Source organism: Rhipicephalus microplus, chromosome 5, assembly GCF_043290135.1.
Source record: "Rhipicephalus microplus isolate Deutch F79 chromosome 5, USDA_Rmic, whole genome shotgun sequence".
NCBI lineage: Eukaryota > Metazoa > Arthropoda > Arachnida > Ixodida > Ixodidae > Rhipicephalus > Rhipicephalus microplus.
Window position 1 is genome coordinate 2,791,778 of NC_134704.1, and position 13,765 is coordinate 2,805,542.

At 42.8% G+C, this 13,765-nt stretch overlaps 1 protein-coding gene across 6 annotated transcripts in view; it reads right to left on the minus strand.

Annotated features, from left to right (window-relative positions):
- Window positions 1-13,765, minus strand: part of LOC119174039 (E3 ubiquitin-protein ligase SHPRH) — a 394,742-nt gene that overhangs the window by 183,469 nt on the left and 197,508 nt on the right. For all 6 annotated transcript variants that reach the window (XM_075894712.1, XM_075894713.1, XM_075894715.1 and 3 more), the window contains 2 exons: window positions 8,631-8,807; window positions 6,356-6,555 (listed from right to left, as the gene is read on the minus strand). In XM_075894712.1, coding sequence (XP_075750827.1) covers window positions 6,356-6,555; window positions 8,631-8,807 — 377 coding nt within the window. The remainder of the gene's footprint in view (window positions 1-6,355; window positions 6,556-8,630; window positions 8,808-13,765) is intronic.

The window sequence follows — 13,765 nt, forward strand, 5'->3', positions numbered from 1 at the left end:
CTTTAAAATTTCATCTAAAGAGCATAAGGTGCCTGTTAAAAGGTCGAAAGTGTGCATTCTTCGAGCACCTTGCCGCCGATAATGTGCCGCCGCTATCGCATGAGTCGAAGAGTCGAGCCTCACTCTTCAAATAACAACAGTTTCTCTCGCTGATGCAGCACAAGAAATAATTTAACGAAGCACTCTTCTGTGCGTTTTTCGAGCGCCGCGACTGGCTTATCACATGGTACAAATCGGGGACCGCCATTGGCCGCTGCGCGCCTATATGTGCTGTGAAACCTGTTTGCGGGATCCATGTCTTGTCGAGCAGCGCAGCTGAACAATGCTTTTCTCGTGCAATTATCTCCGTTATGAATGAAAAAAAGCATCGCTTGCAAGTGAAAGCCATTGTGCAGCGCGCTTTGTAGGAATAGGCTACGAGCAGCTGGTCCGATTTGCGGCAGTTCTTGGCTTGCAAAAGCCAATGCATCAAAAGTCATTCACACCCGTCAGCTGGAAAGTTCGTGATGCGGCAATGGATGACGTCAGCGCCAATCTTGAAAGGTTGAAAGAGCTCGAAGTGAGAGAACTTAGCAGGGACGACATTGCCATTATGTACGATGGTATGTGGCACAAACATGGCTGCAAAATGGCATAACACTGGACTTAGTTTGGATTTCGCAGTCCTGTCGAACTTCTTCCTAGCTTGCAGTTGGCACAAGGCTCAGCCAGATGGAGCGGAAGTTTGGCAAGCGTTTCATGGCCCTGTCTGTGAGCGAAAAGTCTGTGAGGAGTCGGCTCGAAAACGCCGAGAGGGACAAACTCATGGTGCTAGCGTATTTTAGTCGCAGTGGCCACTACAAGAAGGATTGTTTTTTTGGTGTGCAACTTTCATCTGACTTAATAATATCTTTCATAAACAAAACCTCAATTTTAACTTTAAAACTCATTTTTTTCAAAACACAAATTCTGCCAATTTTTCCAATGTGCCCCTCCTTTTTCGGGCATTTCTAGTGCTCAAATCTGCATAAAATTTTGCCCAATTTTATTTCCAAAGTATGACAAATGCAATTATCTAGTTTAAATTTCAACATATTATTGTATAATAAAACAATTGTATGTATACCTTTACTAGGGCCGGTGAAATATAGACTTTTTATGTCTATTATTTTTCACGCATATTAAATATTTTGTATGTGCTTTCTAATTAGTTATTTGCATTCTAGACTTTATTTGAAGCATGATGAACTGTGAATGATAAAAAATTACAGAATTTTTTGGATGAAAAGAGGGGGGCAAAAGGGTTAAGGTTTTCACTTTGTCATGTTGCAGAGCTAAAAGTGTGTAACTTGCAAGAAAACTAGTTAAATATTTGAAATCAGCATAAAAAGTTCCATAAACAGCTCAAGCTTCATTCCTCTGGTGTGAATATTAAAGAAAAAGTGTCTTCGAGTAGCAGCTCCCCTTAAGTAAGGCTTGGTTAAGGTAGCTTATGACCTACCTTAAAGCTTCCTTAAACAACATGATAGAGGTCGACAACTTTGCATAGTCGGTTCATTATGTGGATTCCAAAGAAGAAATACTGAATGGCACAGTGTACACATCATCACCCTGGCGAGTCCTCAGGAATCGACGAAACCTAGCTGAGAGCAGGAATTTTCAAGCCGCTCCCGTTTCACAAAAAGTGCCACAAGGGTGAGACAGCCGAGATTGAATTGGGAGCAGTTTTCGGAGCAGCAAAATTTCAATTTCGAAGAAGATGAACCTCGATTTGGAGCAGTCAGCGGCATTTAATATGTTGTCCTGGGAGCTTGAAAAAGCAAATTTTTAGCAATGTGGGGGCACAAGTGCATATTTTATGTTACTTATAATAGACATTACACTGAAACAGACTTTGAAGAAAGTTTTTGAACAGATTATCGCCAGGTATAAACTGCACTACTTTTTACATACCACGCGATTCATCCAGCCCTTGTAACAAAAGTTTCACTTTGTGAGGGGGACGAGCATGCACGGTCCACATTTGGAAGCAATTTTTCAGGAAAAAGGTTTTAAAAACTAGGTTCACCGGAAAAATTTGAAAAGAGAAATGCGTCAGACTCATAAAAAGTTTCGAAAAATGTGATTGCACAAGAATCATAGTTACATAACAGTGAGCCTTCGGTAAATAAAAGTGACATAATATCGTCAGGTTAACTGCAAGCTTTTAACCGACCACAAAAGTGCGATGCATCGCCGTTCACAACCACCTCGTAAGAAACAACTTTCGACAGTGTGGCGCAGAAGCCGAGAAAATTCATCTCACCAACTATCTCGTTTGGCGCATGAGTATGGCACTAATTGATAAGCAAATGGTACTAGGTAATAATGCCTCTCGGTGCACGCAACCACGGGATCGCAAATCGTGCAAGTTTTATACCGTGCACAGTGGACTACTATTTAGTGCTGCACCAAGTGAGTCTCTCGCTACCTGCAGACACTGATGTGCAGAAGGCACGCGCATAGGTGACCCCATGCAGCATTGCCGACATGAAAGCCGCAATGACCCAAGGAACGTGCTATGTAGCACAACAAAAAACCTGAGAGTCAAAATCTCGCTACGCATGCCATTCGGTTAGGGTGGCTAACTCGGTTGTTTTCGCAAAGTGACAGTGGCGCCTGAACACACGGCCTACGTAGCAGAAGCACGCTCGATGCACGGCAGCACACTTTTCAAAGGTCAGGCATATTCTACAACAATCCACGGGAGATTAGAGCCGCGCCTTCATCACAAGAAATTTGTCAAGTAAAGAACAAGTAGGGCTTATCTTCTTTTTTTGGTATCCCTGGTGCTGTTCAGAAAATCATGTAGTCAACTCAACCTTTTTTCTTAAGCTGAGGTTTGAATAAAAATTCTTCCTTGTTTCGGAGCAGTTCAGTGCACTTTTCGCGATTCTTATGCTATCGGACCAGTTGGAAGCGAGAAAACGGGAACTCATCAAAAATGCAGAATATGCGCAGCTGTCTCATTCCTGCATGAAGAATCTATCGCTGTGCTGTTTCTGCAGGAAAATATCCATGGTCGTGGATTTGTTTGTGCCCCGTCTCAAGCAGCTGCTTATCGCATTGCTCTTTTATCAAATTAGCACGTGGCAACTTAGGAGCGACCACCTTGTCAATGTCTCATAGCCAGCGGTGTCAGGAGTATACAATTGAGCAGATACCTGCTATGGTTGCAAAAACACTTGTTCCTGTACTGGTATAACTTATCGAAGTGGCGCAAACACTTTCTAATTGCTTAATCGGCCACTTTTGGATGCACAGTGTGTCGATTGTTGAATTCTATCGCGAGCTGCTTCCATGTTTTTTGTTTTCTCCGAAGGCACAGGGTGTCCGTCTTAGTACAAGTTCACAAAATCCGTCAGTACGCAGTCACTTTGTCGGTCAAGTTCACTTCGGTGCACTGTTCCACAATAAATGCAAATTCATAAAAAAACTGCTGTAAAACTGCTCAAACTATCAATTAAATCTAGTGAAATTTCAAAAAAAGAAGGAGTGAGAGAAAACAGCAAATGCTGAAGCGAGCACAATAACATCACTGAACACAACAAAAAAATACAAGGCATCGAAATAACAAAAAGACCTGCATCAACGAGAGTTGCAGAAAAGTGGCCAAATGAAAATTGTGTATTTCACTGAAAGCTGCCAGTGCCTAAACAAAACATTGCTACTGTTTACGTTTGGTTGCATCTGTGCATACTGTTGTTGTTTTTTTGCAGTAAAGCTCATTTATTGCTGTTCGAGGTAATGATATTGTAGAAAAATTTACATACCCTCATGCCCAGGATCTATACCTGACGAGTTCAGGTTGCCTTTCATAAGGCACCCTTTTGATGGGATAAGGGAAGTTTCTGAAACTCACCTTGTACTTTCTTAATACTTATACTTTTCTCGTCCTTTCGTAACTGGCCTTACGACCGTAAGTTAAGGTCGGTTAATGAATACGGCGGTTAAAGGCATGTTATTATGGTGTGCTAAACTCAGAGCTGAACTTTCTGAATTTATTGAATAAAATGGTCATGTAACAAAGCTGTAGAAGAAAAAATAAAGCTCATCGATTATGTCTGAGAAGTATAAGAGTTTAACAGAAATTTGTGACTATTCAAACTGCACAGCACCTATTGTTAGCATGTTTTAGAACATGTCGGACATCTTGAATTCGACGCTTCCAGCCAAAGCGGTGCAAATATTCAGCTTTAGCTTGCATATTATGCTCCCTAAACTGTTCCAAAAGGTAAGCGCGGCACTGCACTGACGACAACGAGACAGAAAGAACACACACAAGCGCTAGCTTTCAAGAATCGCTTATTGAATCACAGAATATACACATGAAGAGGCAGACACTCAAGCATGCGCAAATGTGGTGGCATGAAGAAATGGCAGTTTTTTCCTAGATAATGATAAAGATCGGGTGCCGACACACTTTTGGCCTATCTTTTGTATCGTAGTAGCCGATTCTACAATCAACCGCATGGTTTCATCTTTGTGCATGCTAATAACTGAGCATTTGTCAAGCACAGGTGAACACCCACACGCGCAGCAACGCGAGGACAACATACCATCCACTCCCTCCTTAACATTGTTCTTGTGCTCTCTAAGCCTGTCGTTGAGGCACGTAGAATTTCCCACTTGACACGGGGAGCTGGTAAATGACACCTTGCTCGTATTGCACGTGGCATGTTCTGTGATTTATGTCACAGCCCCGCGCTTTGCGAGCAGTTGGCTTGCTGAGCCTGCACAATTTTCCCAACTTGTTCGGAGCCAGCTCGAGTGCCCACTTTTTTGTTATATTGTGAGAAATTTTGTGTAAGAAGGTGATAGTTCCATACTTCCCCCGGGCATTCGTAGTAATTTCTGTACTTTGTTGGCGATCTAAAGGCTTTTTGAGCAGAGATTCTGCGACCAACATTAGGAGGTGGTCGGAGTAGCCTGCTTGTTCAAGGGGAGCCATTCGGCAGTGAAGGCCAGTCGCCATGAAATGGCAACATGATTTGCTCAGAGCATCTCTCCTAACTAATTTTTAGTGTGACAAAAAAAAAATGGCAGCAAAGATATGTTTCCCCTTAGGTCGTACGCGCAGCCCGTGTACTAAAAATATAAACATACGTCTAAGAACCATTCTCACCCGGGACTTCATGAGTGAGCACAAGGATGACAAGAGATATTATGTTAGAAGCTTCTGGTTCAAAAGAATCTTTGTCACACTTGATAAAAAAATAGAATGTCGCCAACGTATCTAAAACATTTAAGAACACACGTTCCCGTGAGATGCGCCAGGAGGATCCCGATGAGGCTGCCTAGAAACAAATCACTAAGAATAGGCACGATGGATGAACCTGTACATATTCCTTCTTTCTGGATAAAAGCCTTCCCGTCCCACTGGATGTAAGTGGAATGGGGTACATAGCTAATCGTCCTACAAATGTCTGGATGAAATGCTCGAAGAGTCTTTAAAATCTATACAGCCAAACTGAATCAGAGCATTAATACATTAAAGCAAGGTGCCACGAGGCAACGAGTAGCAGAGGTATTTTATGTCAATAAGGTCTTCACTGGATCGGGGGATGATGACATCCAAGGGTTCTCGCGAATTTTTTACATGGAAGAGGTCATTTACTATAAAAAATTTAGGCTTTTCTTGAAGGAACATGGCTAAGGCCTTCTGGCAAGTTTTTGTTCCGGAAACAATTACTCATAGGGGTGTTTCTGGCTTGTGCATCTTAGCACTGAAAAATATTTTAAGGCAGTCGATCCTACTCACATTTTCCAAATTTTGCCAGCACATTGTCTAACCTAAGCTTTTCACATAAGTCTTTTGCCCTTTTCTTGATAGCGATCATGCGTACACCTATGTGACAATCAGGTTACTGGAGATAGCTTCATTAGCCTTGGAAAGGAAAAGGTCATGAGACACTATCGCGAACCCCTCCTTTTTTATCTGCTGGAAAAAAACATACAGAATCGTCCTTGATAAAAAAAGAACTTGTTGAACAGAAAGTTTTGATGATGCCTGCTTACATCGGGTCAACACGCTGATCTAATGCATCGCGGTTTCTCAGATTTGGTTGTTATGCGGGCAACACGATGCACGTACGACAGACACCATTTCTTTCACTCCCCCTCCCCTAACTTTTCATGAGTTTTCTATGAAAAAAAAGTGTGATGATTGTACGAGTAAATAGGGTTACTTAAAATTGTGGTAACGGTCAGGAAGGAAACAAGGAGAGACCAGAGTGGTGTAATGACACAAATGAGGAATGCACAATAACTGTTTGCACACAAGGTTTCACTTCATGACATAGTTTACCCCCGTGCTAATGAAAATTTGATGAACAACCTGCAGCGAGAGAAGATGCACTCCTGTTCAAGCTTTTGATGATCTTTTCCAAGTTGCTGTCGCCCCAGTTGCCACGCCGGAGAGTGCCAAACAAGGCGTCCTCTTTGTCCTGAGCCTCTTCATGTACAGTGTCCTCAGAGAAGCAGAACAAGCGGCCCTCATACAAGTTGAACAGCTCATGAACAATGCAGTACTTGCACCTGCACATAGAGTTTGACCGCAGCTTTTAGAATGAGGCAAAGATCCCAAGACATGAGCCGCTTTCTTTCACTCTACACGAAGCCAAGTCAGACATGCTTTCCGCACCATTCCACAACATGAGCTGTGGCTGGCTTTTGAAGGCATGTTGCAATACTTTTATAGTGCCTACACTACACCTCTGGCCACACTGGCCTAAGCCTGTCTTTCATAATGTTCTTTTCTCCATACGTTTCATTATGTCCAATGAGGATGGATTTAGTATAATTAATTCCTGTGCATCTCACCATAATTAAGCTCAGTTACTTTCATACTAGCACTTCCTTTCAGAACGATTTTCGCAGCTCTGACAAGTGCTCCTGTGTTTTAAAAGTTAACTGAATCATAAGCAGTTTACCAAAACATTGAACTTGTAAAAATAAAAAAAAGGAATTTCAACATTTCCATTATGAAAATCTCACCATTTATTGCGAATAATGCAGTCTAAGATTCTACTTAAAAAACGACAATACAGTAAAGCTTGGTGAATTCAAACCAACTGGGGTCGCGAAAAATCTTTGAACTAAGTGGGTTTTCGAATTAACAGAACATACAAAAAGTGGAATGCAAGGAACTTGTAATTATTCGAACTAAACAGGGCTGATCGTTTGCTGTGCTGGCTAGTTGCAGCTCCAAGGGTTATGTTTTTGCGAAATATATGGTCTAACTTTTGCTGCAAACACGAAGGAGCGGCGGGCCTCGCTGCTGCCACAAAAAAGAAGAAAAAATGCAGTTGTGATCAATTTAAATTCGCGCTCACGAAGCATGTAGTCTGCTCCTCACTGCGTCAGCATGTCATGATGAGACCACACCCCCAATCTTTCTGGTAAAATAAAGAATTTAACAACGGCCAGTGCAACGAAATTAGTGATATGCTTTGACTAGAAAATATGATAACTGAAGTTTTCGTATTAGCTTTCGAAGTTGGCGTTGTTGGCAAGAGCTCTTCCAGCAGTACAAGTGCGTGAATTGCTAGAGCAACTGGCAATTGGAAATTTGCATGCATCGGTAATCCCATAAAACTGTCGTCTATTAAATTTCTTTACGATTTCAGAAAAGATATGTAAATCATGACCTGCTTACCAAGCAAGAAACATGCAATATCTGCCCACGCGTCACCACTGTGTTGCAGTGGAGCACGTTTTTTTTTACGCAGGTGCAGGATTCGATTGACCACGAGACAGTTTTGTTATTGTTTTTTTCTATTTTCTCTTTTGCACTGGAGAAGTGAGGCTGGGGTGCTTCAGCTGCCACTTGTTACTATCGCTACGTTGCACTGCCTTGTGGCTCTTGAGAAACATGGTTTCTGTGGATTTGCGGTGAAATCGGGATCAGCAATTAGCACATGGCACACAAAGTTTTAAAATTTACTGGACTGGTGCTGACCACCACTTCAAATTATCTGCTCAGACTTACATTGAAAAATACGGGACCACGAAAATATTTTGAATCAAGCGAGATTTCAAGATAACCGTGTTCGAATGTAATGAGGTTTTACTATTTGAGTACCCAACAACTTGCAGTGAGTCAAATGCAACCAACTCGGCCTGGTAACTGCAATAAATATTTCAACAAATTTCATGCTAACACTTTCAAACTTCATTCACATCCATTGACATGCAACTAACTTTAAGCATATCTACCACCGAAATGTAGCCACTAAAGACAAGATTTGATCCCACAACCTTTGGGTCAGTGTTAAGCACCCTATCCACTTGACCCCTGCATCTTATTGAATGAAACTGGGCCCTGTACGCAAAGTACAGTGATAGCGGCAAGCACAATTGTTGGTCATCATGAATCTGGTTCGACAAGTTTGCTATTAATGTGAGCTGCTTGTGATCCTGTGTCTTCCAAAATGAGCTTTACTGCTTCTATTTGTGCCTGTAATCTGGTTAGAATTCTAAAATGTTCCGATACATTCAAGTGCACTTTGTGCTGAGCTGTATGAACAATGTCAAAGAAACACAGTAACAGTGAAAAGCAAAACAGGTATGAATGTCCGAGTTGGCTAAGCATACTGATGAGCCATGCTCACTTGTTTCTTTTCTTCTTGCTCGGCCTGAGATGGCATTCGACAGCTGCGGAGACCTCCACTGGCGACGACGGGTTGGCCGAGAGATCCTGGACTGCACCAAGCAGCTCCTCCCTTGCTGCCTCCAGTTGCTCCACATGTGTGCCCATCACATACTGCAATCCATGAACTGTGCTGAACCTGCAACCGATTAATGTTACTTGAATTACTTCTTACCACCCTCGAGAGCCGTCATCGACTAGGAGCGTGAAAAGCTTTGCTTCGCATGTTCCCCAGAATCCCTCTGATTGGGGAGCAAACATTGCCACTTTCAGTTCTGTTACCTTGACTTGGCACCTAAAGACATAGATTGCACAATGGTTATTACAGGTGTGAAGACCCGCTACAAACAGCTTGCACAAAATGGCCAATCAAGCAGGTCACAACTACCGTCAGGGTGAGTCGACCCATATCATGGTACACTCAAACCTCATTATAATGTAATGTTATATAACGAAATAATGGATATAACGAAGTAAATGCTATTCCCCTTGAAAGCTCATTGAGAACTATGCATTTTAAACCTCATTTTAACGAAGCAATATTGACCGGTAAATGAATATAATGAACTAAATTAGTCTATCGAATAGTCTATAAAAGAAAAACGACCGTAGTGTGTTAAGTACATCGTTTTCTTCAAAACTACAGCGCTGACCTTACAACCACACCACGCACGGCCGAAAGAGCCGTCCTTCTCACACAGCCAGCCGAGAGGATTGAGGAAGTGCTCAGCGGGTCACATGACCGAGAAGCAGCGCAGAGGTGCAAAGCGATTCCCCTCTCCGCGCCTTAAAGACGACAGCAACGACTGTGTCTCCGCTGCTACCATGGCTGCTACCCTGTGCACCTAGAAAGAAGAACTCTCCGCAACAGCTTTCTTACTCTCTCTCTCTCTCCGTGCGTGGTCTTGAAAGGAGAAGGGTCTCTACGAGCAAAGATGAAAAAGGGAGAAGCGTGGAACAGGCATGTCGCAGATCAGCATTTTAGAGAGAGCAAACAATCCGCCACAGTCTTTTTTTTCCCATTTCTTTTTTTCCTTCTTCGCGCGCAGCATTGAGAGGTGCCGCCGCGGGATTGGGCATGGTGCTGAGAGCCTTTTCGGAGCACAGTATGTTCGAATTAACCGTCGCAAGTGCTTGTGCGTTCGAATTACAGGGCGTTTTCGCCCATTGGAATACACATAACCTTGACAACCTCAGCGTGAGTTCTAATGAACCGGAAGTTCGAATTAAGAGTGTTCAAATTAATGAGGTTTGACTGTGTATTTTCTGCCGCACACGTGGTCACGTAGCGGCACATCGGGCCGTGAGGCGGTTTCCTTCTTTGCTTATAGGTGTGCGCCCATTTGAGCATAAATTGCCACACTCTTATAATCAATATAACAAAATAATGAATATAACGAAATAATTGTGGCTCCCCTTCAACTTGGTTATAACGAGATTTAAGTGTATATTCAGCCGCAGCACAACAGACCAAGACACAATTCCAAACTCGATTCTTCTTGGTGCTGCCACTAGATGTTGTTTACAGCTGCCAGAAGCTTCAAAGAAGAAACGTGATTGACTGCAAAGAACCAGAAGGTTCTCTGGAATCTACATGGAACTGAGTAAGTGCCGCAAGGATTGAAAGAGGGCACCAACCTCTTGAACTGGCAAGACAACGAATGTAGTGAATTACGAAATCGAAATTGCAGATAACATGGGAAATGACATTGTGCTCCATGCAGTGTCAATTATGGCTATTGGTTGTATGTACATCTGCGTACATGAAAGAGGAAAGGCAAAGCTTCCCTTTTCTCAGTAGGAGAAAGCTTACTTATGTTTGGCATACTTTCTCTGTAATAACATATTTTTGGTGTTACATTCAGGCGAGACGACTATATTGAAAACCTGGGCATGTGAAGAGCAACAGCACACGATGCTCAGTACGTGTCCAGCACCTTGGTGTGAAGAAAACCAAGACCAGCACCAAGCTTGCACGCGCTTGGGGGGATTCAAATACTACTAAATAAAAGGATTTGCCCGCCGTCGCCTTGGAACCCTTCTGATCACGACTGTTACAGCCCGTTACGTTACACGTTACGCAGACATTATGTTACAGCTTTTCTATGACTATAGCTGCAATTGCAACAGCCACTGCACAGGCATTCTTGTGAAGAATGTGAGGATGAGTCAGCAGCCAACGATGTCTAATATAAAGGGGGTAAAGTTATTGTTGACATTTTAAAATATTCATACACATAGAGTAACCCACAGCTCATAGCTCTTGTCCTTCACGATAAATGAACGAATGAAATGCACTCACATTTTTCCAGAACAGTGCCAAAATCGAGAGAGGCATTGAAAATAGTTGACACTGTCCGCGTGACAAAGTCACAGAATCTATTCAAGACGTTAACCCATCTTGTACAAAATTTCTGCAATTATATAGCTTTTTCTGAAAACCAACAAGCCTTTTCAAGTTTTGTTGAAGCAGAATCGCGAGTTGGGCGAGTTGGTGGATGTTCATCACGGAATGTTTTACAGCGCAACGGGTTAGATACAAACAGAGGAGGGACACAGAACTGAACTCTCAATTAAAGTTTATTTGGAAAAAGAAAGGACATATATAGGAGTTCAGCGCTGTGTCCCTTCTCTGTTCGTATCTAACCCGTTGCACCCTAAATTATTTCACGATCAAGTTTTGTTTATGACTCGTACATTGTGAGCAGTTATCATTGCAATGTACACTGTTTATTTTCTACCATGCTTGTTGTAAGTTACTTTTCTGGCTTTGACTAGCAAAGAGCTAATGCTACAAAAGCAATTAATACAAAGCTCAATTTTTTTGTTGAAACAGAAGGCAATCCTCTTATATGAACAGAAATTGCAAGAAAGCTCGCACCAAAGCTACACTGTCGAGACAGATACTCTTGCTTGCAATTTATAGTATAAAGCACAATTATTTTTGAGAACTAATAGTTTACTTGAGCTGTATCATTATACAATATTATGTTTTATCTGTCTATTCCACCATACTATGTTCTTTCACAATACTATTCGGGTATGTGCCAGAGGTAATAGACATTTTCTATGTAACCAGAAATGGCAAGAACACATGTGGGTACTTTAGCGCTTGAGCATTAAAAAAAAGCTGCTATAGGCAGCGTAGACCAGGGGAATCCAAACAATAAATGTCAGTGTCCAAGCAGGAATCGAACTCTACCATTCTGTGGGGCAATGAAGTATTCTACCAGATGGCCACACCAGGCCTCAGATATACTTTTCAAATAAACCCTCATGCTCGTGTTATGTCAATTGTGGTTGAAGTACTGGCTATTTAATTTTATAAACATCTCATATGTGCGCCTATGATACAGCCGTCATGTCTAATTAACATAAATGGCAGTTAGGTGCCAGCCGCTGAAGTTGATTTGTGTAGCAGTGTTGACAGCTACCTTTCTGGCGCACACTAGCGCGAACACCAGCACTTCATATCAGCTTACCGATTGTGGTATTTCTAATATCTATGTTGCAGTTGTCATTGTTACGCAACTGTAAACAACTGCTAATATAAAATATATGCTGCTGTTTACTGTATGTGTCTGTGTAGATTTGTACATATTGCTCCGGGAAGAAAGGTGTTTAAGAAAAATATTTACTACGAATAAACAGGCAGGCGTACAAGATGGAGTTCAGTCTGCACGAGAGCTCAAACATCGTCTTCTTCCATATCAAGTTCGTCTGTAGCACCCCGTAGCACCACACTCGATGGCGAAGGCACCACTTCGGTGCTCGGTTGGTCCGAGTGATATCGCTTCAGCCGAGTGATGTGAACAATGTGAGAACACGATCGCGTGCTGGCGTTGGGAAGTGGTTCAGTTTCATAGGTCACGTCGGTGACTTGGCGCACAACACAGTATGAACCCGAGTACGGCAAAGTCAGCTTTTTGCACAGGCCACTTCGCCATGAAGGCGTGCAGAGAAGGATCATGTCACCATGTTTGAAGTGGATATCACGGTGGCGGGCATTGTAGAGCAGTCATTGGCATTCTTGCAAATCATTAAGCAATCTGACGTTCCTGTAGAGCTCAGCAGATAACATCGCGGGCGCAGTCTGATGTGTGCGTAACGGTAGGAAAGAGTGTGCCAAAACGCAGGGTGGGTTCTCGTCTGTACATGAGAAAAAATGGTGAGAAACCTGCAGTATCATGCTAGTACCTATTGTAGGCAAATGCCACAAATGGGAGGGAAGCGTCCCACTCACGATGGTCGAAGAAAACGTACATGGCGAGAATTTCTATGATACACTCAGACCATATCATAACAAAGTTGCATGTTACACGGAATTAAGTTCATTAGATCCAAAAGTTCGTTATAAAGGTTTATTGCTAACACTATATCAACTGCATGACAATATTTCATTTACTTAATTATAACCAGTATTTCGATATATCTGGGTTCGTTATATTGAGGTTTCAGTGTAGTTTGATTTAGTTGTTCTGTGAGCCCATTGGTTCATAACAGGCTGATGTGAACTTGAGTTTTGTAGCGCAAGAATGCAATATGTCTTGGATAATTTGGGATAGAAAGTAGCGACCCCGATCATTTAGTTGTCGAGAGGCACCAAGGTGTAGTATTACGTCTTTTAGGAGAAATTCAGCGACTTCTATTGCTCAACTCATAGGAAGGGCCCGCGTGACGACATACCGAGTGGTGTAGTCTAGTCCGTGGTGACTGCTATCCACTTGTTCCCACTGACCGATAAATGAAAAGGGCCAAATAGGTCAAGACCTACCCAATAAAATGGTTTTGATGGTATCTAAATGGGCTAAAGGGGTCCCGCTAGAAGGGTTGCTGGTTTTTTCGGTCTTGAGAGGGTTTGAAAGAAGCGTTGTAGGGGTAGATGGATCGGTACATGTTGTGGGGATCTGAGGCGCGCCTGCGACCATTTCGCGGGCATTCCGCCACATGGCCACACCCTTATGCTTTCCTGCTCTGTTAACACCACGTGGCGATAGATGGCGCCAAGTGCGGGCACGGCACGCGGTACGCGCGCGCCGAGGGAGCGCTCTCTTCTCCGTGGTCAGCGCCGGGTAAGCACGTGTTTTCCTTCGTCCG